This window comes from Oncorhynchus nerka, linkage group LG14 (genome assembly GCF_034236695.1).
Source record: "Oncorhynchus nerka isolate Pitt River linkage group LG14, Oner_Uvic_2.0, whole genome shotgun sequence".
Lineage (NCBI taxonomy): Eukaryota > Metazoa > Chordata > Actinopteri > Salmoniformes > Salmonidae > Oncorhynchus > Oncorhynchus nerka.
In genome coordinates, this window is record NC_088409.1 from 14,601,050 (window position 1) to 14,623,482 (window position 22,433).

Below are 22,433 nucleotides of genomic sequence, written 5' to 3' on the forward strand. Positions count from 1 at the left end.
CTGTACAGCATTGTTACGTCATCACTGATAAACGTTGAAATTGATGATAAACCGCGGGAGCAGTTCAGTCTGATTCTCGCTAGTCCTGGAGGAGCGTTCATTTTGGCAAGGAAATGTGCTGATTTTGCAAGGACGTGGAGAAGAAAGAGTTCAAGGTAGGCATGTTATTTAAGCAATAAGGCCCGAGCGGTTGTGGTATATGGTCAATATACCACGGCTAAGGGCTGTTCTTACAACCCGAAGTGCTAGGACACAGCCCGTAGCCATGGTATATTGGCCATATATCACGAAACCCCGAGGTGCCTTATTGCTATTATAATCTGATTACCAACGTAATTAGAGCAGTAAAAAATACATGTTTTGTCATACCCATGGTATACAGTCTGATATACCACGGCTTTCAACCAATCAGCATTCAGGTCTCGTTCCACCCAGTTTATACTTATTTTGAAATCCCCATTGATATTAATTACTGTGGATTAAATATTGTTAAATAAATGAAATGATGTGCTATTCGTTCTGTAATATCAAACCTCAAAGTCTATGGCCGGGGGAGTCATGAGAGTTGGCTAAAGGTACAGTAGAATCTGTTGTGGGTCAAATGGGGGTCTAGGGTCAAAGGCTTATGACACCACCTTCACATTTACGTCTTTAAATGGCACCCTATTCCCTATGTAGGCTAGTGCACTACTTTTGACTAAGATCCATACACTGGTTGGCTGGTCATGAAAAACATGCGCACGCTCATCAATGGCCGGAATGCGTGTATCTTGTTATGACTCAAACTCAGCTAGCAAGTGCTCATTATGCAAATGTATTTGTTTGCAATGAACATTTAGAGACTAAATATAGTTTACATGTTGTCAACGTTCTAAGCGAACCCTGTCTATTTACTTTGTCTATTTTCCCCAGTTACATGCCAGTTTTGTTGCTAAACAACCAACCCGTCTTTTTAGCCCCACCGTGGAGGTGTCATAATACCCATAAAACCTTGCGGGTCAAACAGAGAGGGAAATGGTTCCAATCGTTTTTCCACCATTAATTTTTCCCATAAGCGATTTCAGAAACACATCAAATAAGGGCTGTGTTTCATGTAGGCTTACCCTGGTGTGCCATTTTTAGAACCATGTAAATCTCTCACGGACAAGGTGACTTTTAGCAATACATTTGGCTCTATTTACTCTCAGATTCTAAATTTGTAATTAGCATCAAAGTAGACATGCAAAACTACAAATCCCTGCAAGCTCCTAAACGTCATTTCTAGCTGACACCTTTGCTAACAGGTTTTGTGTCAATTTAAAACTTGCACTATACAGTTCACAGAATTGGCCATTTAAAGAAATGTAGCCAATTTATTAATTACTACATTTAGCTAACATTAGATAGTTAATCAAGAGATTCATTTGTAGTTCTTTATGATAGCCACATTAGCAGATAATTAGCATTTCATTTTTGGGGGGTAAATACAGGTGAATATATTGATAAAAGTCACCTTGTCCTAGAGAGATTTACAGTTATCAAAATGTCACACCAGGGTAAGCCTACCTGAAACAGCCCTTATTTTAAGTGTTTCTAAAATCCACTATGGGAAAAGTGTATGGTGTAAAAACAATTGGAACCATTTCCCTGTTTGACTACTATGTTTTATGGGGATTATGACTCATTCCTGTGGCACTCTATAGGGCTCCGGCCAAAATAAGTGCATTATATTGGAAATAGGGTGCTATTTCGGACACAAGCATAGATATGATGCATTATGATGTGACCATAGAAATATAATCACTAGAAAGGATAGAGCCTCTGATCACGGCAATTTGACTGGTAAACTGAACTGTACACCTGACATGATGTTCTGGTGATTCTATTTCTATGCATATGATGCATTATGATGTGACAATGTTGGGTTAATGGTGCTTTCAAGGCAAGTGATCTTGGTCAAATCATGACTTCCATGATCTTTAGGTCGGATATTTGGAGCTCTAAAGAGTTGCCAGAGTTTTTGTCATTTTTTTGTGATATCCAATTGGTAGTTACGATCTAGTCTCATCGCTGCGACTTCTCAAAAGTCGAGTCAGGAGTCCTCTGAAACATGACCCGCCAAGCCGTGCTGCTTCTGACTTGGAAATCCAAGTTGGATGACTGTTGAAAACAATTTTTCCATGTCTGAGTTTTTTTCTTTTTCGGTTGTCTTGAACGCTCTGAAGTCGGAAGTCAGTTGTTTTCAACACGGCTAAAGGCGACACAGTAGGTGACATCTAAACATGACTTTGTGCTTGCTGTCTTTCAGGAGTCAGAGGTCAGTGGGAATGACCTCACCCTCATAGACCTGGGTGACCCCATCAATGACGGTGATGTTATGAAGGAAGAAGATAGGTAAGTGATTTACACTAATGACACATTTGTGACTGGTTACAGGATCACATAGGCCTACAGATACAGATTATGTAGTAGGTCAAAGGTCACCGCCTACGGAGAGATAGGCGCAGAGCCATGTATTTAGAGAGATGGGACATCTATCTGCATTATGTTGCATTTACATCAATATGTATACATTACATGACACAGTATATATAATCAAAGATATCCATATGAGAGCTGGCTCCCCATGAACAATATTGACATTTTAAACACTAATATGTACCTGAACATCTATTTTATAATTGACTTATAATGAAAGGGTAAATGAAATGCTCAAAGGCGGTAACATGGAGTCCTTTCTAAAAGTTTGCCAAATTCTCTAAATATATAACTCTGGATAGGCCGATTCATCTCAGAGTATTGGAACCATAGAATTACAGTGATTCTATCCTAATTCTATAATGATTCATTCTACTTCTATGATTCTACTTCTATAATTGGAACACATCCTCACACTCACATTATAGTGACCTTAGAGAGATTCCTTTTTCTGTATCTAGATCTGATAAAGATCACAGAGAGGTTGAGAGACAGGCCAAGTTGGAAGAGGCTGTTCTAGAGACAGATATCCCAACTCTGTCACTAGAGGCTGATGGAGAGATTGAGATGCAGGAGGCTGATCTGAAGACAGATGGCACATCTCAGTCACAGAAGGTTGAAGGAGAGAGTGAGTTGGACGATGCTGTTGTCATCCCATCTCAGTCACAGGAGGTATGATGCATTGCGTTTTAATGACGCAGTGAAGATTAAAATGACAAATTAATTGTCCAAGCTTGAGCTAGTAAAGGTCTTCTAATCTAGGAGGCCAAAGAAGAGAGTGAGTTGAATCAGGTTGATCTGAAGATATCCACATCAACTCTGACACTGGAGGTCGAAGGAGAGAGTGAGTTGAGTCAGGTTGATCTGAAGACATCCACATCAACTCTGACACTGGAGGTCGAAGGAGAGAGTGTGATGCAGGAGAGTGATGATGTAGAAACAGCCGGGCCATCTCAATCCCAGGAGACTGAACGAGTGGCAAAGGTAAATGCTTCCAGATAACAGTGTGTGTGTGTACATGTCTGTTTGTGCACGCAGACAGTAGTTCGTAAACAGACATTGCGTTAACAGTGCTATGGCGAATTTGATTGAATTCCAGCCTAAGTCTGCTTTCTGTCATCCCCATCAGGCTGCAGTGGTGACCTTCACTACCATGACCCGCAAGGCTGCAGCCTCCCAGACCAGCCTCACCCTCAGCAGGGGAAAGAGAAGCTACCCAGACCTACACACCTTTGTGCAGGACATGAAGGATGGGTTAGTTGCTCTTTGGTTCCCCATGCATCCCCTAGATATGTTCCCTATTAGAGCCTTGGTCAACAATAGTTCTGTATTTAAGGAATAGGGGCCATTTGGGACGTACCCATAGGGAAAATCTCAATTGCATTCTCCTCGAGCCCTCTCTTCTCGCCTCTTTCTCAAAACCCATTGGATGAGAAAGCCCTCCCTTTTGACCATCTCGTCCAATGGGTTTTGAGAAGGAGGTGAGGTGTCTCGGGCAAATACAAGGGACTCAACTGACCAATCAGGGATGTTTGGATGTGGCCTAGTTCCGTAGAGGTCCATCCATAACGTAATCTAAGAGAATAGAGGTAATATCATGTGGTTTATTTGTGTACCTTTTTTTATTTACTTTTCAGCCATTGGAATCTGCTGAGTGAGAATATGCGTGCCGGGGTGAGTTATAGTCACTTCTAAAGTAGTTCATGTTGGTAAGATGGACCAAACATTCCAAACTCTTATTGGTGGAAGTCGTGCAGGACCTTTAATTCAGAGGTTCCCAAACTTTTTCACTCAGGCCCCCCTTTCCAGCATTGTGGAACATCCTGAACCACTGCTTTAATTGACTAGCTTGAGTAAACACATGGTGCAGCAGTGCAGCTCCGTTAACAAACTAACTCTGTATGGTCTTTTAACATTTCAGATGAGCAGAGATGAGTTTAGTGCTAGGTGCATGGATATTACAAATTGGGTGATGGAGTCTACATCCACTGTGGTCGTTCCCGCCCTTGACCTCACCATGCAGATCAGGCACTCTGATTCGTCAAGCTCTTCTGGATCAAGAAGTAATGAGGCTAGAGAAGTGACCTCTCTTGGCCGCAGCGTCAGATTCAGCTTTCGTGGTGGACCCAGTAGACGCACCAGTTCAAGAACTACTTGCAGCACACAAACTCCCACGCCTTTCCCCTCCTCGCACAGGTACCTACCCCTATCCCCTCCTCTCACAGGTACTTTCCCCTCCTCTTGTAGGTCTTTCTAAAAACATTATTCCCATGTCCCTTGTTATAAGTACAAATATCCATTCCAGATCCACATAGAGAGAAATACTACTTAGGTACTTCCAAATTCTTGGATCATATTTTGTATTTTGTTATCATGTACTATTCATTTCTGTTGTGCGTTCTGCAGTTCCATGACCTCTTTGCTGAGTGATGACGAAGAGCGATATGTCTCCTCACCTGAGGGTGGTGATAGAGAGATGAGACACAGACCCCACTCGGCACCACTGAGTTCTATGTTTGGAATCTCTGAGGATTCTGTCTTCAACATGGTCCAGAGAGGCCAGTCGCAGAGTGACATCGTACTGTCGTCCAGTTGGAGTAGACGGGAGAAATACAGACCTGTCAAAATACCAACGGACACCAGGTTTATGATGGGTATTGTAGAGTTGGTAATGAACCTTCTCAACTCCAGATTGGCTGAGCTAATGCGAAGTTTCAGTCAGGGAACTCTAGGTCCGCTGTCTGGTAGTATCTCAGCAAGTCAGCAGTTTGCCCAAGAAATGCTAAGCATGGTGTCTGCTAAGATGTATTCCCATGCCATAGAGCATATTGCGCACGGCCACAAGTCTCCCCTTGAGTTAGAGAGGGAGCTTGAGGCCATATTGGGTCCTCTGGCTGGACAGGTTATAGTCATCATCATAGATAGCATCTTTAAGGCTAAAGCCAACGGAGGAAACAAGGGACGAGCGACCAGCCCCTTGACCTATTTTCTCACTGCCATTTCGGCAGAAATACAAAGCCTAGTTGTTCAGAGATCGGCTAGCAGACCGTCCACCAGACTGTCCAACAACGACCCACTGCTGAACATTTCCAAGTCAAAGGTCTTAAGATCAGTTCTGCTCAAAATGGCAGAACTCTTTGGCCAAGGTCCAAGTGAAACCTGTCTAGTTCCACTAGTCCAGAGTCAGTCCGACAACTCTGTTTGCGACTGGACTCTGAATGCAGGCACCGTTCATCCAAGTCAATTTCTGTCCCACAACAGAATGACAGAAGTGTCATCCGATGTTGTGGATCTTGTACTTGAGGTTTTTGGGATAACAGGATTTTTGGATAGCAGGAGCCCGTCAAGGCCACAGAGTGCCTGCTCCTACAACTCAGCTAGTGGAGCAATAGATATGAGAGCTCTTGCTGGGGACTTGGTCAGACAGGTGTCTGTCAAACTCAGACCCTTTGTCTCTGAGAGTCAACTCTCCACCATATCCATGACAGATCTGTCATCATCTATTTCTGACTCCACCTTGAAGCAGTTGTGTTGTAGCTCTGCTGTTGCTGCAGCAACTGTCTGTCAAGCAATCAAAATGGAGCTCGAGAACCAGAGACCTACAAACCTGTCAGCCAGAGACCTACTATCGTCTCTGGTAGAGAGCATTGAGGACATGGATATTTCTGACATCCTCCAGGGCCCATCGGCCATTTTGGAGGAGGCTGCTATGATTAAGCACCCAGAGATGTCCACCTCCACAATATACAGGTCTCTGCTTCTCGACTCATCTCTCGCCTCCTCTAACATGGTCACTGAGAGCATTATCTTCAACAGCCCACGCCCATCAGAGGAGAATGTGAATATTCAGAATGTGCTCCCTGTTGATAAAGTTGACATCCTCCATGGTCAACCAGTGGAGGGGTATATCGTCAAAGCTGAGCAATGCATCACTCAGGTCATTCAGGATGCAGCTGTGACATATACTGGCGTGCTGGATAAAACCGACACTTGTGGGAAACTGTCGGAAGTTCTGTCTGTCTGCGTTTCCGCAGAGAATATTGAGGATGCATCCTCTGATCTATTTGGTGGAATTATTTCCGACCTGCATGAGGTATCTGAGGTCAATAAGACCTCCATGCGTACGAAATCAGGTCGCAAAATGTTCTGGATGGAAGTGAGTTCAGGTTCCCAGAAGATTTATACCAAAACCCTGGACAAACTGAGGAAGCTTTTCACCTCTCACCTTCTCACTGAGGGAAAAAATACTCCTGTGCAAATTGAGTTCTATGACACTGGACTACTTGTAACTGAGAGCACTGTGGAGGTATCTCCTGTACAGAAGACAGACAGTAATACCTCTTCAATGTCTTCAGCCCACCAGCTCACCCTCGACACCTGCACTAAAGGGGTCATCAAACAGGTGATCTCGGTGCTGAGGGTGGAGACTTCAAAGGAAGTCAAATGCGAGAGCATGTCAAATGCATCCTTCGACTTCAACCAGAAGTTGGACTCTATAATTTCGAAATTGGAGAGCCTCACCATTTCGAGTGATGTGACGTCAGCCAAGATTGCCACGCTCACCCGATCTCGTAGTGTAGCCAGCAGAACCTCTAACATTTCCATCCAGAGCTTTCACAGTGCTGAGTTCCGAGCTACGGCCAAACAGATTGTGCGTGAGGCCATTCTCAGAGCTGCTAGCGAAGCCAACTGTTCTTTGCCACAGAGCATGCCTAGCAGCACCTTCTCACACCATGTGGTTTCCACAACTGAAGATATAGTGAATATGATCATGCAAGACCTTGAAAGTCTATCCCAGTACACAGTGGAGGACGCAGACTCCTTCCCACTAGGAGAGAAAAAGCTGCAGTCCCAGCTCAATCCCAGAGTTGTCTTTGACACCTTATTGGATGCTGCTCAAACCATGTACCACAGAGTAAAGGATAGACTGAACGTCTTTTTGTCTTTTCCACCCGTGTCAGTCACCACAGCCAAAGATGTGCTGGACTCCACCCCTGTGGAGACACTCAGATGCTCAAAGTCCCCTGACACTGCTCTTGTTAAGGACAGGAGCCGCCCTCCGTCTGTGAGAAGTGAGAAGCCATTTTCAAAAGTCAGTTTGACTAAAAGGTCTAAAGCCCTTGTGTCTTCGAGTGGCTCCTCCACAGACCACCATGTAATTGGCACATGCAGTGAGGATGTCACTCTGCCTACCAGGAGTATGTCAGTTGTGAGCGACACCAGTTTGAAGAGAACCTCTCCTCTCCATGGTAGTGGATTGAGTGCAAGTTGTGAACCTCTTGTGGCTCTACAAGACGGAACAGTGGCAGTCAGCCAAGAAGGCTTTAGCAAAACTGCAAAGAAGACTCTCAGCTTGATCCTAAATGTGATCAAGTGCAGATTGGCCAACTCTGAGAGTTCATCTGTTGGGCAGAATGCAAGTGAGGAGTGTCTGATAGCCACTAACATGTTAGACTCTCTACTGGAGAGCCTTGACCTGTTGCCTGACATGAGTGCTGCCAATGAGATCACAAGGACAGAATGCCATACCTCTAACGCAATGGACAAGACAGGTTCACAGTCAGCGCTTGTGAATCAACAAGAAATAAACATATCTGACACCAGTATCATAGTGAAAACTATAATGGACACATTGAAGACAGACGACCCAGAGATGACTTCAGCAGAAGAAAATCTGGATAGGCTCCTGTCAATTGAAGCCCTTCAAGATGCGTCTGGCAACCTGATCGCAAAGGTCCATGGTCTCATTCAGGAGATAACCATAAGCCGCCAGCTTCAATCCACGACTGGCCACAGAAGCCTCTCTCAACCAGCGCTGCCAAAGCCAGCACTGAGGAAGCTGTCAAAGGACGATGCGTCAGAGCTCGTTTACAGCTTTGCCCAGACTTCTGTTAGCAGACTCCTGGGACAGTGTTTGGGTAGGCCTATGCCACCCACCGCTGACAGGGTTTTGGATCAGGTCATCAAGTTGATGACAGACATGGTGATGGACAGCCTGACTGATCTGTCCAAGTCTGCAATGGAGGATGGTAAGTGAAAGTACCTCTTCATCTGCATAGGACTTCATTGTAACATGATGCTCACTACATTGCATTTTATGATGTGAACTTTGCTGTTTGCGTCCAAAATGGCACCTTCTTCCATATTTAGTGCACTGCTTTTGACCAGAGCCAGACCCTATGGGCCCTGTTCAAAAGTTGTGCACTATAAATGGAAGAGAATGCCTTTTGGGACACAGTGACTGATTTCCATTGTTGCGTCCTCTTCTCCCAGTTATTGTACCCAGGTCGGTCACACCAGCTGGCTCTTCTTACTTAGACACCAGCAATGCCGCAAGTGACATCACTCATGGTGTTGTGGCTGACCTTAATGCTACTGAGGAATTCCCCGCCAGTGGCCTTAGCCCGGCTAATGTAAAGGCTGACGGCATGGCCCACCTTCCCTCTGCCAGGGGGGAAGAGACTAAGAAGAACAGGAAGTGGCATTTCCTACCCAAAATTGTCAAGATTCCAAAGATCAGGATTAAGGTAGAGGGCTCAGTGTCTTTAGATTACCTCTGTAAGGCAGGGCTGAAAAGTACCCTACAGATTCACTAAACCCCTATTGTCTCTGCATTAGAACAATGCTGTTGTCATTGTCTTTAGGAGGTTGAGTGAGGCCCCTGTAATACAATCCTAATATACATGGGAGAGAGTCAATGGTAGTGTCCCAAATCGCATCCTATTCCCTATATAGTGCACTACTTTTGACCAGAGCTCTATAGGCCCTTGTCAAAAGTAGTGTACGTAGCCAATAGGGTGCCATATATTTTACACAGGCTCAGTTGTCCTGATGTGTTTTTTCAACAGCTATTCAAGACAAAAGGGGAACCGAAGAGCCACCCTGAACAGGATTCTCTGCCTACCAAACGTCTCAGAGAGACTCGTATTTCACAGGGTAAGTGATAAGCATCGATAATGTCATATTGATGTATCACCCTATGGCCAGCTTGTTAAAACGGTGACTACAGATACACATTTACATTTAAGTCATTTAGCAGACGCTCTTATCCAGAGCGACTTACAAATTGGTGCGTTCACCTTAAGACATCCAGTGGAACAGCCACTTTACAATTGTGCATCTAAATCTAGTAAGGGGGGTGAGAAGGATTACTTTATCCTATCCTAGGTATTCCTGAAAGAGGTGGGGTTTCAGGTGTCTCCGGAAGGTGGTGATTGACTCCGCTGTCCTGGCGTCGTGAGGGAGTTTGTTCCACCATTGGGGGCCAGAGCAGCGAACAGTTTTGACTGGGCTGCGCGGGAACTGTACTTCCTCAGTGGTAGGGAGGCGAGCAGGCCAGAGGTGGATGAACGCAGTGCCCTTGTTTGGGTGTAGGGCCTGATCAGAGCCTGGAGGTACTGAGGTGCCGTTCCCTCACAGCTCCGTAGGCAAGCACCATGGTCTTGTAGCGGATGCGAGCTTCAACTGGAAGCCAGTGGAGAGAGTGGAGGAGCGGGGTGACGTGAGAGAACTTGGGAAGGTTGAACACCAGACGGGCTGCGGCGTTCTGGATGAGTTGTAGGGGTTTAATGGCACAGGCAGAGAGCCCAGCCAACAGCGAGTTGCAGTAATCCAGACGGGAGATGACAAGTGCCTGGATTAGGACCTGCGCCGCTTCCTGTGTGAGGCAGGGTCGTACTCTGCGGATGTTGTAGAGCATGAACCTACAGGAACGGGCCACCACCTTGATGTTAGTTGAGAACGACAGGGTGTTGTCCAGGATCACGCCAAGGTTCTTAGCGCTCTGGGAGGAGGACACAATGGAGTTGTCAACCGTGATGGCGAGATCATGGAACGGGCAGTCCTTCCCCGGGAGGAAGAGCAGCTCCGTCTTGCCGAGGTTCAGCTTGAGGTGGTGATCCGTCATCCACACTGATATGTCTGCCAGACATGCAGAGATGCGATTCGCCACCTGGTCATCAGAAGGGGGAAAGCAGAAGATTAATTGTGTGTCGTCTGCATAGCAATGATAGGAGAGACCATGTGAGGTTATGACAGAGCCAAGTGACTTGGTGTATAGCGAGAATAGGAGAGGGCCTAGAACAGAGCCCTGGGGGACGCCAGTGGTGAGAGCGCGTGGTGAGGAGAGATTCTCGCCACGCCACCTGGTAGGAGCGACCTGTCAGGTAGGACGCAATCCAAGCGTGGGCCGCGCCGGAGATGCCCAACTCGGAGAGGGTGGAGAGGAGGATCTGATGGTTCACAGTATCGAAGGCAGCCGATAGGTCTAGAAGGATGAGAGCAGAGGAGAGAGAGTTAGCTTTAGCAGTGCGGAGCGCCTCCGTGATACAGAGAAGAGCAGTCTCAGTTGAATGACTAGTCTTGAAACCTGACTGATTTGGATCAAGAAGGTCATTCTGAGAGAGATAGCGGGAGAGCTGGCCAAGGACGGCACGTTCAAGAGTTTTGGAGAGAAAAGAAAGAAGGGATACTGGTCTGTAGTTGTTGACATCGGAGGGATCGAGTGTAGGTTTTTTCAGAAGGGGTGCAACTCTCGCTCTCTTGAAGACGGAAGGGACGTAGCCAGCGGTCAGGGATGAGTTGATGAGCGAGGTGAGGTAAGGGAGAAGGTCTCCGGAAATGGTCTGGAGAAGAGAGGAGGGGATAGGGTCAAGCGGGCAGGTTGTTGGGCGGCCGGCCGTCACAAGACGCGAGATTTCATCTGGAGAGAGAGGGGAGAAAGAGGTCAGAGCACAGGGTAGGGCAGTGTGAGCATAACCAGCGGTGTCGTTTGACTTAGCAAACGAGGATCGGATGTCGTCGACCTTCTTTTCAAAATGGTTGACGAAGTCATCTGCAGAGAGGGAGGAGGGGGGAGGGGAGGATTCAGGAGGGAGGAGAAGGTGGCAAAGAGCTTCCTAGGGTTAGAGGCAGATGCTTGGAATTTAGAGTGGTAGAAAGTGGCTTTAGCAGCAGAGACAGAAGAGGAAAATGTAGAGAGGAGGGAGTGAAAGGATGCCAGGTCCGCAGGGAGGCGAGTTTTCCTCCATTTCCGCTCGGCTGCCCGGAGCCCTGTTCTGTGAGCTCGCAATGAGTCGTCGAGCCACGGAGCGGGAGGGGAGGACCGAGCCGGCCTGGAGGATAGGGGACATAGAGAGTCAAAGGATGCAGAAAGGGAGGAGAGGAGGGTTGAGGAGGCAGAATCAGGAGATAGGTTGGAGAAGGTTTGAGCAGAGGGAAGAGATGATAGGATGGAGGAGGAGAGAGTAGCGGGGAGAGAGAGCGAAGGTTGGGACGGCGCGATACCATCCGAGTAGGGGCAGTGTGGGAAGTGTTGGATGAGAGCGAGAGGGAAAAGGATACAAGGTAGTGGTCGGAGACTTGGAGGGGAGTTGCAGTGAGGTTAGTGGAAGAACAGCATCTAGTAAAGATGAGGGCGAGCGTATTGCCTGCCTTGTGAGTAGGGGGAAGGTGAGAGGGTGAGGTCAAAAGAGGAGAGGAGTGGAAAGAAGGAGGCAGAGAGGAATGAGTCAAAGGTAGACGTGGGGAGGTTAAAGTCGCCCAGAACTGTGAGAGGTGAGCCGTCCTCAGGAAAGGAGCTTATCAAGGCATCAAGCTCATTGATGAACTCTCCGAGGGAACCTGGAGGGCGATAAATGATAAGGATGTTAAGCTTGAAAGGGCTGGTAACTGTGACAGCATGGAATTCAAAGGAGGCGATAGACAGATGGGTAAGGGGAGAAAGAGAGAATGACCACTTGGGAGAGATGAGGATCCCGGTGCCACCACCCCGCTGACCAGAAGCTCTCGGGGTGTGCGAGAACACGTGGGCGGACGAAGAGAGAGCAGTAGGAGTAGCAGTGTTATCTGTGGTGATCCATGTTTCCGTCAGTGCCAAGAAGTCGAGGGACTGGAGGGAGGCATAGGCTGAGATGAACTCTGCCTTGTTGGCCGCAGATCGGCAGTTCCAGAGGCTACCGGAGACCTGGAACTCCACGTGGGTCGTGATCAGGTGGCGAATCGCATCTCTGCATGTCTGGCAGACATATCAGTGTGGATGACGGATCACCACCTCAAGCTGAACCTCGGCAAGACGGAGCTGCTCTTCCTCCCGGGGAAGGACTGCCCGTTCCATGATCTCGCCATCACGGTTGACAACTCCATTGTGTCCTCCTCCCAGAGCGCTAAGAACCTTGGCGTGATCCTGGACAACACCCTGTCATTCTCAACTAACATCAAGGCGGTGGCCCGTTCCTGTAGGTTCATGCTCTACAACATCCGCAGAGTACGACCCTGCCTCACACAGGAAGCGGCGCAGGTCCTAATCCAGGCACTCGTCATCTCCCGTCTGGATTACTGCAACTCGCTGTTGGCTGGGCTCCCTGCCTGTGCCATTAAACCCCTACAACTCATCCAGAACGCCGCAGCCCGTCTGGTGTTCAACCTTCCCAAGTTCTCTCACGTCACCCCGCTCCTCCGCTCTCTCCACTGGCTTCCAGTTGAAGCTCGCATCCGCTACAAGACCATGGTGCTTGCCTACGGAGCTGTGAGGGGAACGGCACCTCAGTACCTCCAGGCTCTGATCAGGCCCTACACCCAAACAAGGGCACTGCGTTCATCCACCTCTGGCCTGCTCGCCTCCCTACCACTGAGGAAGTACAGTTCCCGCTCAGCCCAGTCAAAACTGTTCGCTGCTCTGGCCCCCCAATGGTGGAACAAACTCCCTCACGACGCCAGGACAGCGGAGTCAATCACCACCTTCCGGAGACACCTGAAACCCCACCTCTTTAAGGAATACCTAGGATAGGATAAAGTAATCCCTCTCACCCCCCTTAAAAGATTTAGATGCACTACTGTTCCACTGGATGTCATAAGGTGAATGCACCAATTTGTAAGTCGCTCTGGATAAGAGCGTCTGCTAAATGACTTAAATGTAATGTAAATGTGCGCGCTGGGACCACCAGATTAGGGTGGCCGCGGCCACGCGGTGTGGAGCGTTTGTATGGTCTGTGCAGAGAGGAGAGAACAGGGATAGACAGACACATAGTTGACAGGCTACAGAAGAGGCTACGCTAATGCAAAGGAGATGGAATGGAATGACAAGTGGACTACACGTCTCGAATGTTCAGAAAGTTAAGCTTACGTAGCAAGAATCTTATTGACTAAAATGATACAGTACTGCTGAAGTAGGCTAGCTGGCAGTGGCTGCGTTGTTGACTTTGTAGGCTAGCTGGCAGTGGCTGCGTTGTTGGCACTACACTAATCAAGTCGTTCCGTTGAGTGTGATAGTTTCTACAGTGGTGCTATTCGGGGGCTAGCTGGCTAGCTAGCAGTGTTGATTACGTTACGTTGCGTTAAAAGAATGACAATAGCTGGCTAGCTAACCTAGAAAATCGCTCTAGACTACACAATTATCTTTGTTACAAAGACGGCTATGTAGCTAGCTATGTAGCTAGCTACGATCAAACAAATCAAACCGTTGTACTGTAATGAAATGAAATGAAAATGTGATACTACCTGTGGAGCGAATGCGACCGGGTTGTTGAGTGAGGAAGTTCTATTCGGTGGACGTTGGCTAGCTGTTGGCTAGCTAGCAGTGTCTCCTACGTTAAGGACGACAAATAGCTGGCTAGCTAACCTCGGTAAATTAAGATAATCACTCTAAGACTACACACTCTAAACTACACAATTATCTTGGATACGAAGACAGCAAAGACAACTGTAGCTAGCTAACACTACACTAATCAAGTCGTTCAGTTGAGTGTAATAGTTTTTACAGTGCTGCTATTCGGAAGACGGTGGACGTTTGCTGGCTAGCTGGCTAGCTGCTGGGCAGATAGCAGTGTAGACTACGTTAGGACGACGAAATACGATAATTACGCAATTATCTTTGATACAAAGACGGCTATGTAGCTAGCTAAGAAGAAATTGCTAAGATTAGACAAATCAAACCGTTGTACTATAATGAAATGTAATGAAATGTAATGAAAAGTTATACTACCTGCAGACCGAAGCGCTCGGATGCGACCGCTCGCTCCAACCCTAGCTTCTTCTCCTCTCATACAGGCGGACAGATACACACATTCATTTTCTGATTATGAAATATTCTTATCACAGATGCTGAGTGTGAGGTTCCATCCACTTCCCCACCTAAGGAGGACCTGACAACCACACTGGCCCCTGCTCCCCAGGAGTCCCAGTCCCGTAAACGCCCTCTCATAGTCAGGGTGTTACGAGCTATCTCCAGAGCCGTCTCCAAACCATTCAGAGAAGCTTTTGGGAAGAAGAATTAGCCAAATGCCGGATTTTATTACTATTTTAATCAGAGCCTTTATTTAATAAAACATTGATTTGCCTGCATTGATTTGTCTATAGTTGTCTTACTGTTTGTGCAAGATAATGGTACTTCAAACCACATCGTCAAACGTATTTATAGTGAAGCACTTCATATTTTTTATTTGATTTAACCTTCATTTAACTAGGCAAGTCAGTTAAGAACAAATTATTATTTACAATGACGGCCTACCCCGGCCAAACCTGGATGTATAAGATGAACAGAGAACGCTTTGTAACACTTTCTATGAAGCCCATATCTATAATGCATACACTCAAGTTTACTCATCATTGGGAAAGGTAGGCCAAACGGCCTTTACTTATCATTGGGAAAGGTAGGATGTGTTTTGGACACATCCTTTCTGTGCTCTAGCAATTTAAGAACAGATGCCTCCTTCCATCAGCCGTAGGCACCTTGTTCAGTATCTGTCACTTTACAGTACTGTAGTTCATGATCTGGTTCTACTTAGTTTTTGACATTCCTCCTCGTTCTTATAGGCTGGTGCAGACTTGGTTTGTCTCAAAATAAGACCGGTTTAAAATAGTTTTAGCCTGTTAAAGCAGGGTTTACCAAACTTTTTTTTTCAAGGTGAAGGGGGAGGTTCGGACAGCTAAAGGACGTTCATTTTTTTTGCACTGACCACAGACGTGATCAAGTGTAAATATGACTTCTTACATGAGCCTGACAGTGCATCTCACGAAAGACAACGCTATCTCAGGCTAACATAGTTTGGAAAGCAATTGGCTATTGCTTCAAAGAGAAGACAATGAAAAGACTAATCTGTCTTTTAGTTATCAAAATTCTGAACTTAATTGAGCGAACAGTATTTTTGGCATCGGCTATATCCCCGGTGAGTGTGCATATTCACTTTCTTTATCCCTGGGTCAGTGCCACTTGAAAGTCATATTGAAAAAGATTCTGCTAATCTCTTTCGTCATATAAAGTGTAGTAGAATTGCATGATAAAAAATATTTTTAAAAGGCCAATTTGTTTTCCTGTAAATAGAAACATATCTGATAAAGCCTAGCCTGACTCCACCACGCGCTGCATTGAACAGACGTTTTTTTGCGAACAGTGATTCAGTTATATTATTAGCCTAAATGATGACTATCCAATTTACTAATCACATTAGCAATAGATAGCTATCTTACATAAGTCTGTAAATGTGATGATGCATAGAATACTGTTTATGGTGAAAATTAGCTTCCCCTTAACTTGAGACTCGCGCGCCTATGAGCAAGACAGTTAGGCCTAAACACTGTTTTCCTTTGCTAATGTTTCGTCCGTCCGTCGGCTGTCAGTTATGTCGATGACTGTGTACATACAGTGGGGCAAAAAAGTATTTAGTCAGCCACCAATTGTGCAAGTTCTCCCACTTAAAAAGATGAGAGGCCTGTCATTTTCATCATAGGTACACTTCAACTATGACAGACAAAATGAGAAAAAAAATCCAGAAAATCACATTGTAGGATTTTTAATGAATTTATATGCAAATTGTGGTGGAAAATAAGTATTTGGTCAATAACAAAAGTTTATCTCAATACTTTGTTATATACCCTTTGTTGGCAATGACAGAGGTCAAATGTTTTCTGTAAGTCTTCACAAGGTTTTCACACACTGTTGCTGGTATTTTGGCCCATTCCTCCATGCAGATCTCCTCTAGAGCAGTGATGTTTTGGGGCTGTTGCTGGGAAACACGGACTTTCAACTCCCTCCAAAGACTTTCTGTGGGGTTGAGATCTGGAGACTGGCTAGGCCACTCCAGGACCTTGAAATGCTTCTTACGAAGCCACTCCTTCGTTGCCCGGGCGGTGTGTTTGGGATCATTGTCATGCTGAAAGACCCAGCCACGTTTCATCTTCAATGCCCTTGAGGTTTTCACTCAAAATCTCACGATACATGGACCCATTCATTCTTTCCTTTACAGTCGTCCTGGTCCCTTTGCAGAAAAACAGCCCCAAAGCATGATGTTTCCACCCATATGCTTCACAGTAGGTATGGTGTTCTTTGGATGAAACTCAGCATTCTTTGTCCTCCAAACACGACGAGTTGAGTTTTTACCAAAAAGTTATATTTTGGTTTCATCTGACCATATGACATTCTCCCAATCTTCTTCTGGATCATCCAAATGCTCTCAAGCAAACTTCAGATGGGCCTGGACATGTACTGGCTTAAGCAGGGGGACACGTCTGGCACTGCAGGATTTGAGTCCCTGGCGGCGTAGTGTGTTACTGATCGTAGGCTTTGTTACTTTGGTCCCAGCTCTCTGCATGTCATTCACTAGGTCCCCCCGTGTGGTTCTGGGATTTTTGCTCACCGTTCTTGTGATCATTTTGACCCCACGGGGTGAGATCTTGCGAGGGGCCCCAGATCGAGGGAGATTATCAGTGGTCTTGTATGTCTTCCATTTCCTAATAATTGCTCCCACAGTTGATTTCTTCAAACCAAGCTGCTTACCTATTGCAGATTCAGTCTTCCCAGCCTGATGCAGGTCTACAATTTTGTTTCTGGTGTCCTTTGACAGATCTTTGGTCTTGGCCATAGTGGTGTTTGGGGTGTGACTGTTGAGGTTGTGGACAGGTGTCTTTTATACTGATAACAAGTTCAAACAGGTGCCATTAATACAGGTAACGAGTGGAGGACAGAGGAGCCTCTTAAAGAAGAAGTTACAGGTCTGTGAGAGCCAGAAATCTTGCTTGTTTGTAGGTGACCAAATACTTATTTTCCACCATAATTTGCAAATAAATTCATTATAAATCCTACAATGTGATTTTCTGGATAGTTTTTTCTCATTTTGTCTGTCACAGTTGAAGTGTACCTATGATGAAAATTACAGGCCTCTCATCTTTTTAAGTGGGAGAACTTGCACAATTGGTGGCTGACTAACTACTTTTTTTCCCCACTGTACGGCACGCCAATCACCGACACCGGAAGTCCCATGACCGTCACAGCCCTAGTTGTATGCTTGAGTTTGTTCAAGAGAGGCTTTGTACAGAAACCCAGCCTAAAACCCCAAACAGCAAGCAATGCAGGTGTAGAAGCACGGTGGCTAGGACAAACTCCCTAGGAAAGCTGAAACCTAGGAAGAAACCTAGAGAGGAACCAGGCTATGACGGTGGCCAGTCCTCTTCTGGCTGTGCCGGGTGGAGATTATAACAGAACATGGGCAAGATGTTCAAATGTTCATAGATGACCAGGGTCAGATAATAATAATCACAGTGGTTGTAGAGGGTGAAACAGGTCAGCACCTCAGGAGTAAATGTCAGTTGGCTTTTCATAGCCAATCATTCAGAGTATCTCTACTGCTCCTGCTGTCTCTAGAGAGTTGAAAACAGCAGGTCTGGGACAAGGTAGCACGTCCGGTGAACAGATCAGGGTTCCATAGCCGCAGGCAGAACAGTTGAAACTGGAGCAGCAGCATGACCAGGTGGACTGGGGACAGCAAGGAGTCATCAGGCCAGGTAGTCCTGAGGCGTGGTCCTAGGGCTCAGGTCCTGAGAGAGAGAGAGCATACTTAAATTCACACAGGACACCGGATAAGACAGGAGAAATACACCAGATATAACAGACTGACCCTAGCCCCCCGACATAAACTATTGCAGCATAAATACTGACAGGGGGGATCCTGGCCAGACTACACTCAATCATAGGACCTACTGCAGAGATGAGTCTTCAATAAATACTTAAAGGTCCATTCTATGCGGTCAAAAGCTTTTTCCGCATCTAACTGTCACTACAGATTCTTGGTCATTGTCTACATAATGCATAATATTAAATAATCTTCTGATATTATCAGGAGATGAGTGGTTTCTTACAAAGCCTGTTTGGTCCATATCAACCAAGTCCGGAAGAACCTAATCCAGTCTAAGAGCTATGAGTTTCGCAAGAATCTTATATGAAGTGTTCAATAGAGATATTGGTCTATACGACCCACAAAGCAGAGGATCTTTCCCAGGTTTTAACAAAACTGTGATCAGTGCCTGTTCAAGTGCGTCTGGGAGTTTTTCTGTCTCTATGGCATAATTACACATACTGCAAAGACGCTCAATTAGTTTGGGTGAAAAGGATCAATAGAATTCAATATGGACTCCGTCTAACCCTGATGATTTTCCCCCAGCAGTGTTGAAAATGGATTCCCTAATCTCTTTCTCCAAGTACTCTCTATCCTCATCAGTTAAAGTTTGTACATTGAGTTTGTTCACAAACTAATGCATTGTGGCAGGGACATCCCCTTCAGACTTGTACAATGTTTCATAAAACTCCCTGAAGACTAGATTAATTTCCTCAGGACTGTGAACAACTGTGTTATTGGGTATCTTAATAGAGCTAATAACTCTACTAGAATCCTCTCGTCTTATCTGCCAAGCAAGCAACTGGAGGTTTATCTCCATGTTCGTAGTAGTTTTGTTTTGTTCTCCTAAGAGCATTTTCCCCTTTATGGGTCGTCAGGGTGTTATATTCCAATCGCTTTGAGTCAAATGTTTGTAGAGTTGAGTCGTAAAATGTTACACTATGTTCATCTTCCAGATCTCTGATTTCATTCTCCAACAAATTTACTTGAGCCATATACATCTTACGAGCACCTGAACTAAAATATATGATTTGCCCCCTCAGATATGCAAGGAGAGCTTCCCATAAAATTAGGGGGGAGGCAGAGTTGTTATTGGTGCTAAAAATATATGTCTATATGAGTGTTCAGAAATGTTACAAATGTGGGATTATTTAGTAAGTATGTGCCAAACCTCCATCTTCTTGAGGGTAGATGTGCTCTACTGACTGGCACTGAAGCCAGCAGGGCAGAATGATCTGATATACATCTTGGTACTTACACCCAGTAGTTAAGCTTCCATTGGCTGCAGGGATAAGAAATAAATCAATTCTAGAGTAACTGTCATGGACAGGGGAGTAAAATGAGTATTCTTTAACCTTTTGGTTGTGAAATCTCCATAAGTCCAAAGTATTTCATTTCTGCTTTTAACATTTTATCTGCCTGTGTGAGGCTGATACTATTAGAGGAAGATCTATCACTGGAAGGGTCCAGTACCAAGTCAAATCCACTACCATTAAAATCTCTGATGATGTGCACGTTAACTTCAAAAAGATGTCTTGGTCAAATGTAGGATCATCATGGTTAGGCCCATACACATTCACGATGGTAATGGGCTCATTGTTAATGAAACCTTGAATGATCACAAACCTACCCCCTTTGTCTTTATTCTGAGATTGTATCTGAAAGGGGCAATGCTTATTAATGAGTATGGCCACCCCTCTTGCCCGAGAGGTGAAAGATGAATAGTACACTTGACCCACCCACTCTCTCTTCAGTTTTTCATGCTCAGAGTCAGTCAGGTGTGTCTCCTGAGGAAGAGCTATATCAAACTTATGCTGCTTTAGGTCATTCAGAATGCGTTTGCGCTTGACTGGGTGTTACGAATCCCTTTTGGCCCGACAGTCTAGGGGGGGGATGGTAATGAGACCCGTAACATAACTTATTATAGTGACAAAGTAAAAGTGTGAACGAAATAACCAGGACAACTGTAACCTACCGTCAAACTCAGGGTTTATTGTAAAACACACGGTAATGGGGGGGAGCAGGAAAAGGGGCTGAGCTGGACCCAAGGAAAGAAACAATAAGTATTCAAAAACACCCCTAAGCTAGACTAGCCTACTTTAACAACAGCTAACTAACCAAAAATACAGTGGGTGGTCCGCCCAGTTCTAACTAGTGTATTTAACAAAGTTTACCTACGGGTAGTGTATGCCCATGGGCGACTTGTCTTGGTTTCCCCTTTTCCCACCAGCAAACAAACAAACACCATAACCAAAACAATACTCACAGGTGATGACAAAGTGCTATGGAGGTGCTCAAACAAAAGACAGGTCAATACACAAAGAGAGAGACATGGCATTTACAGAGAGATTGAGCTCTAGAGCAAACAACTGACAGGGTTTTTAAACCAAGGGAAAGGAACTGTGATAGGGTAGGAAACAGGAGGAGGTGTGTCTTCTGATTGATGATTGGATTGGTAACTGATTGGGGAGTGATGATTTTCACCTGTGAGGGGAGAAGGAGAGAAAAGAACACACACACACACACAGGATACACACACAGGATACTGGTATCCGTAACACTGGGCATTTAGTACCCCTAATGTTAAGTGACTGGGCATTTAGTACCCCTAATGTTAAGTGACTGGGCATTTAGTACCCCTAATGTTAAGTGACTGGGCATTTAGTACCCCCACTGTTAAGTGACTGGGCATTAATACCCCTAATGTTAAGTGACTGGGCATTTAGTCCCCAATGTTAAGTGACTGGGCATTTAATGTTAAGTGACTGGGCATTTAGTACCCCCACCCCCCCAATGTTAAGTGACTGGGCATTTAGTACCCCCAATGTTAAGTGACTGGGCATTTAGTACCCCCAATGTTAAGTGACTGGGCATTTAGTACCCCCAATGTTAAGTGACTGGGCATTTAATACCCCTAATGTTAAGTGACTGGGCATTTAGTACCCCCAATGTTAAGTGACTGGGCATTTAGTACCCCTAATGTTAAGTGTCATAAATGTATAGTTATTAGGTGCCAACATCTTTAAAGAAAATAAGAAATAGTGAAAAGGAAAGAAACAAAATAGCTTTGAGTAAATACCACGTGTACAAAATGAAATGATGAAAGTATAAAGTAGAAAACATCTTGTGAGCCAATACCCTGACCCTACCACAAACCCACCCAACCCCCTCCCCAACTGAGGGAGTTAAAGAACCCATATCCTTAGACGCTAGTCTTTAAGCTAGATGTACTTTCTACGCATAGCATCACTCGAATTAGGTTCTAAATCAAATGTATATGGAATTAGAAGTACATTGACTGTTCCTTGTAGCATGAAAATATTGTTAGTCAAGTAACAAAATACAATTTGATTAAAACAATATTGACTGGACTAATTAGCCCCACTTCAGCATGTCTCAATTTTTTTTCTTTATTTAGATAAAATAAACTTGGGTGCATTCATAGTCACCAACCGAGCCTACCCGCACACCCAAATGTCAACCAATCGGCATTCCCCAAAGCGCCCTGAAACCTGTGCCGCTCGGCGACAAAAGCGATGACCACAAACGCACCCCAGCAGGTCAGGATTAAAGACATCAAAACTATGATGTATAAATGAAGACCTTTACCAGACGATAACTATCATCTCTCAAATATAAAATAGGGACAAGTAGTTAAACAATCACCATCCTCCTGATTTCACCCTCCCCCCAAAATATTATATATATATATACACACACAGCTTTACACTTGTGTATGTGTATACATATCAGCTAGCTGGCCATTATGCGGCCAGCCAATGAGTAGCTTATCCCTGTCTCTGTATCAATAATGCCAGCATACATCTCTAACAATAAACAGGCCAGCAAACGTAATAGTATCTCAAATTCCCTGAAGTAATATAAACAACATAGTTAGGCTTGAAACCCAGTCAAAAGCCACATAACTATTTAACCAAACCTGACTGTACCTTTCTGCGTAAAATAAAAGTATACAGCAAAAATGTAACTACCTGGCATAGTGAGGATGTATAGTAGCTATAGCTACACCCTTGTAAACTTAGCGAGCTGGCTAAATTGCACAGCCACATTAGCTATGATCGAACTTCACCT

The 22,433-nt window shown here is 45.3% G+C and overlaps 1 protein-coding gene across 3 annotated transcripts; it reads left to right on the forward strand.

Annotated features, from left to right (window-relative positions):
* The first annotated feature begins 40 nt into the window (after positions 1–40).
* Positions 41–14,786, forward strand: LOC135575144 (uncharacterized). 3 transcript variants are annotated; one of them, XR_010465711.1, is made up of 9 exons: positions 41–155; positions 2,288–2,373; positions 2,919–3,129; positions 3,220–3,441; positions 3,587–3,711; positions 4,095–4,131; positions 4,379–8,984; positions 9,306–9,393; positions 14,554–14,786. XR_010465711.1 is itself a non-coding variant. In XM_065027486.1 (7 exons), exon 7 carries the CDS (start codon positions 4,868–4,870, stop codon positions 8,492–8,494), a length of 3,627 nt encoding a protein of 1,208 aa, XP_064883558.1. In that variant the 5' UTR covers positions 41–155; positions 2,288–2,373; positions 2,919–3,129; positions 3,220–3,441; positions 3,587–3,711; positions 4,095–4,131; positions 4,379–4,867; the 3' UTR covers positions 8,495–9,295. The 3 variants fall into 3 exon arrangements, 1 of the variants encoding a protein (XP_064883558.1); XM_065027486.1 differs by lacking the exons at positions 9,306–9,393; positions 14,554–14,786 and having other exon boundaries at positions 4,379–9,295; XR_010465712.1 differs by lacking the exons at positions 41–155; positions 2,288–2,373; positions 2,919–3,129; positions 3,220–3,441 and having other exon boundaries at positions 3,467–3,711.
* Positions 14,787–22,433: the final 7,647 nt, after the last annotated feature.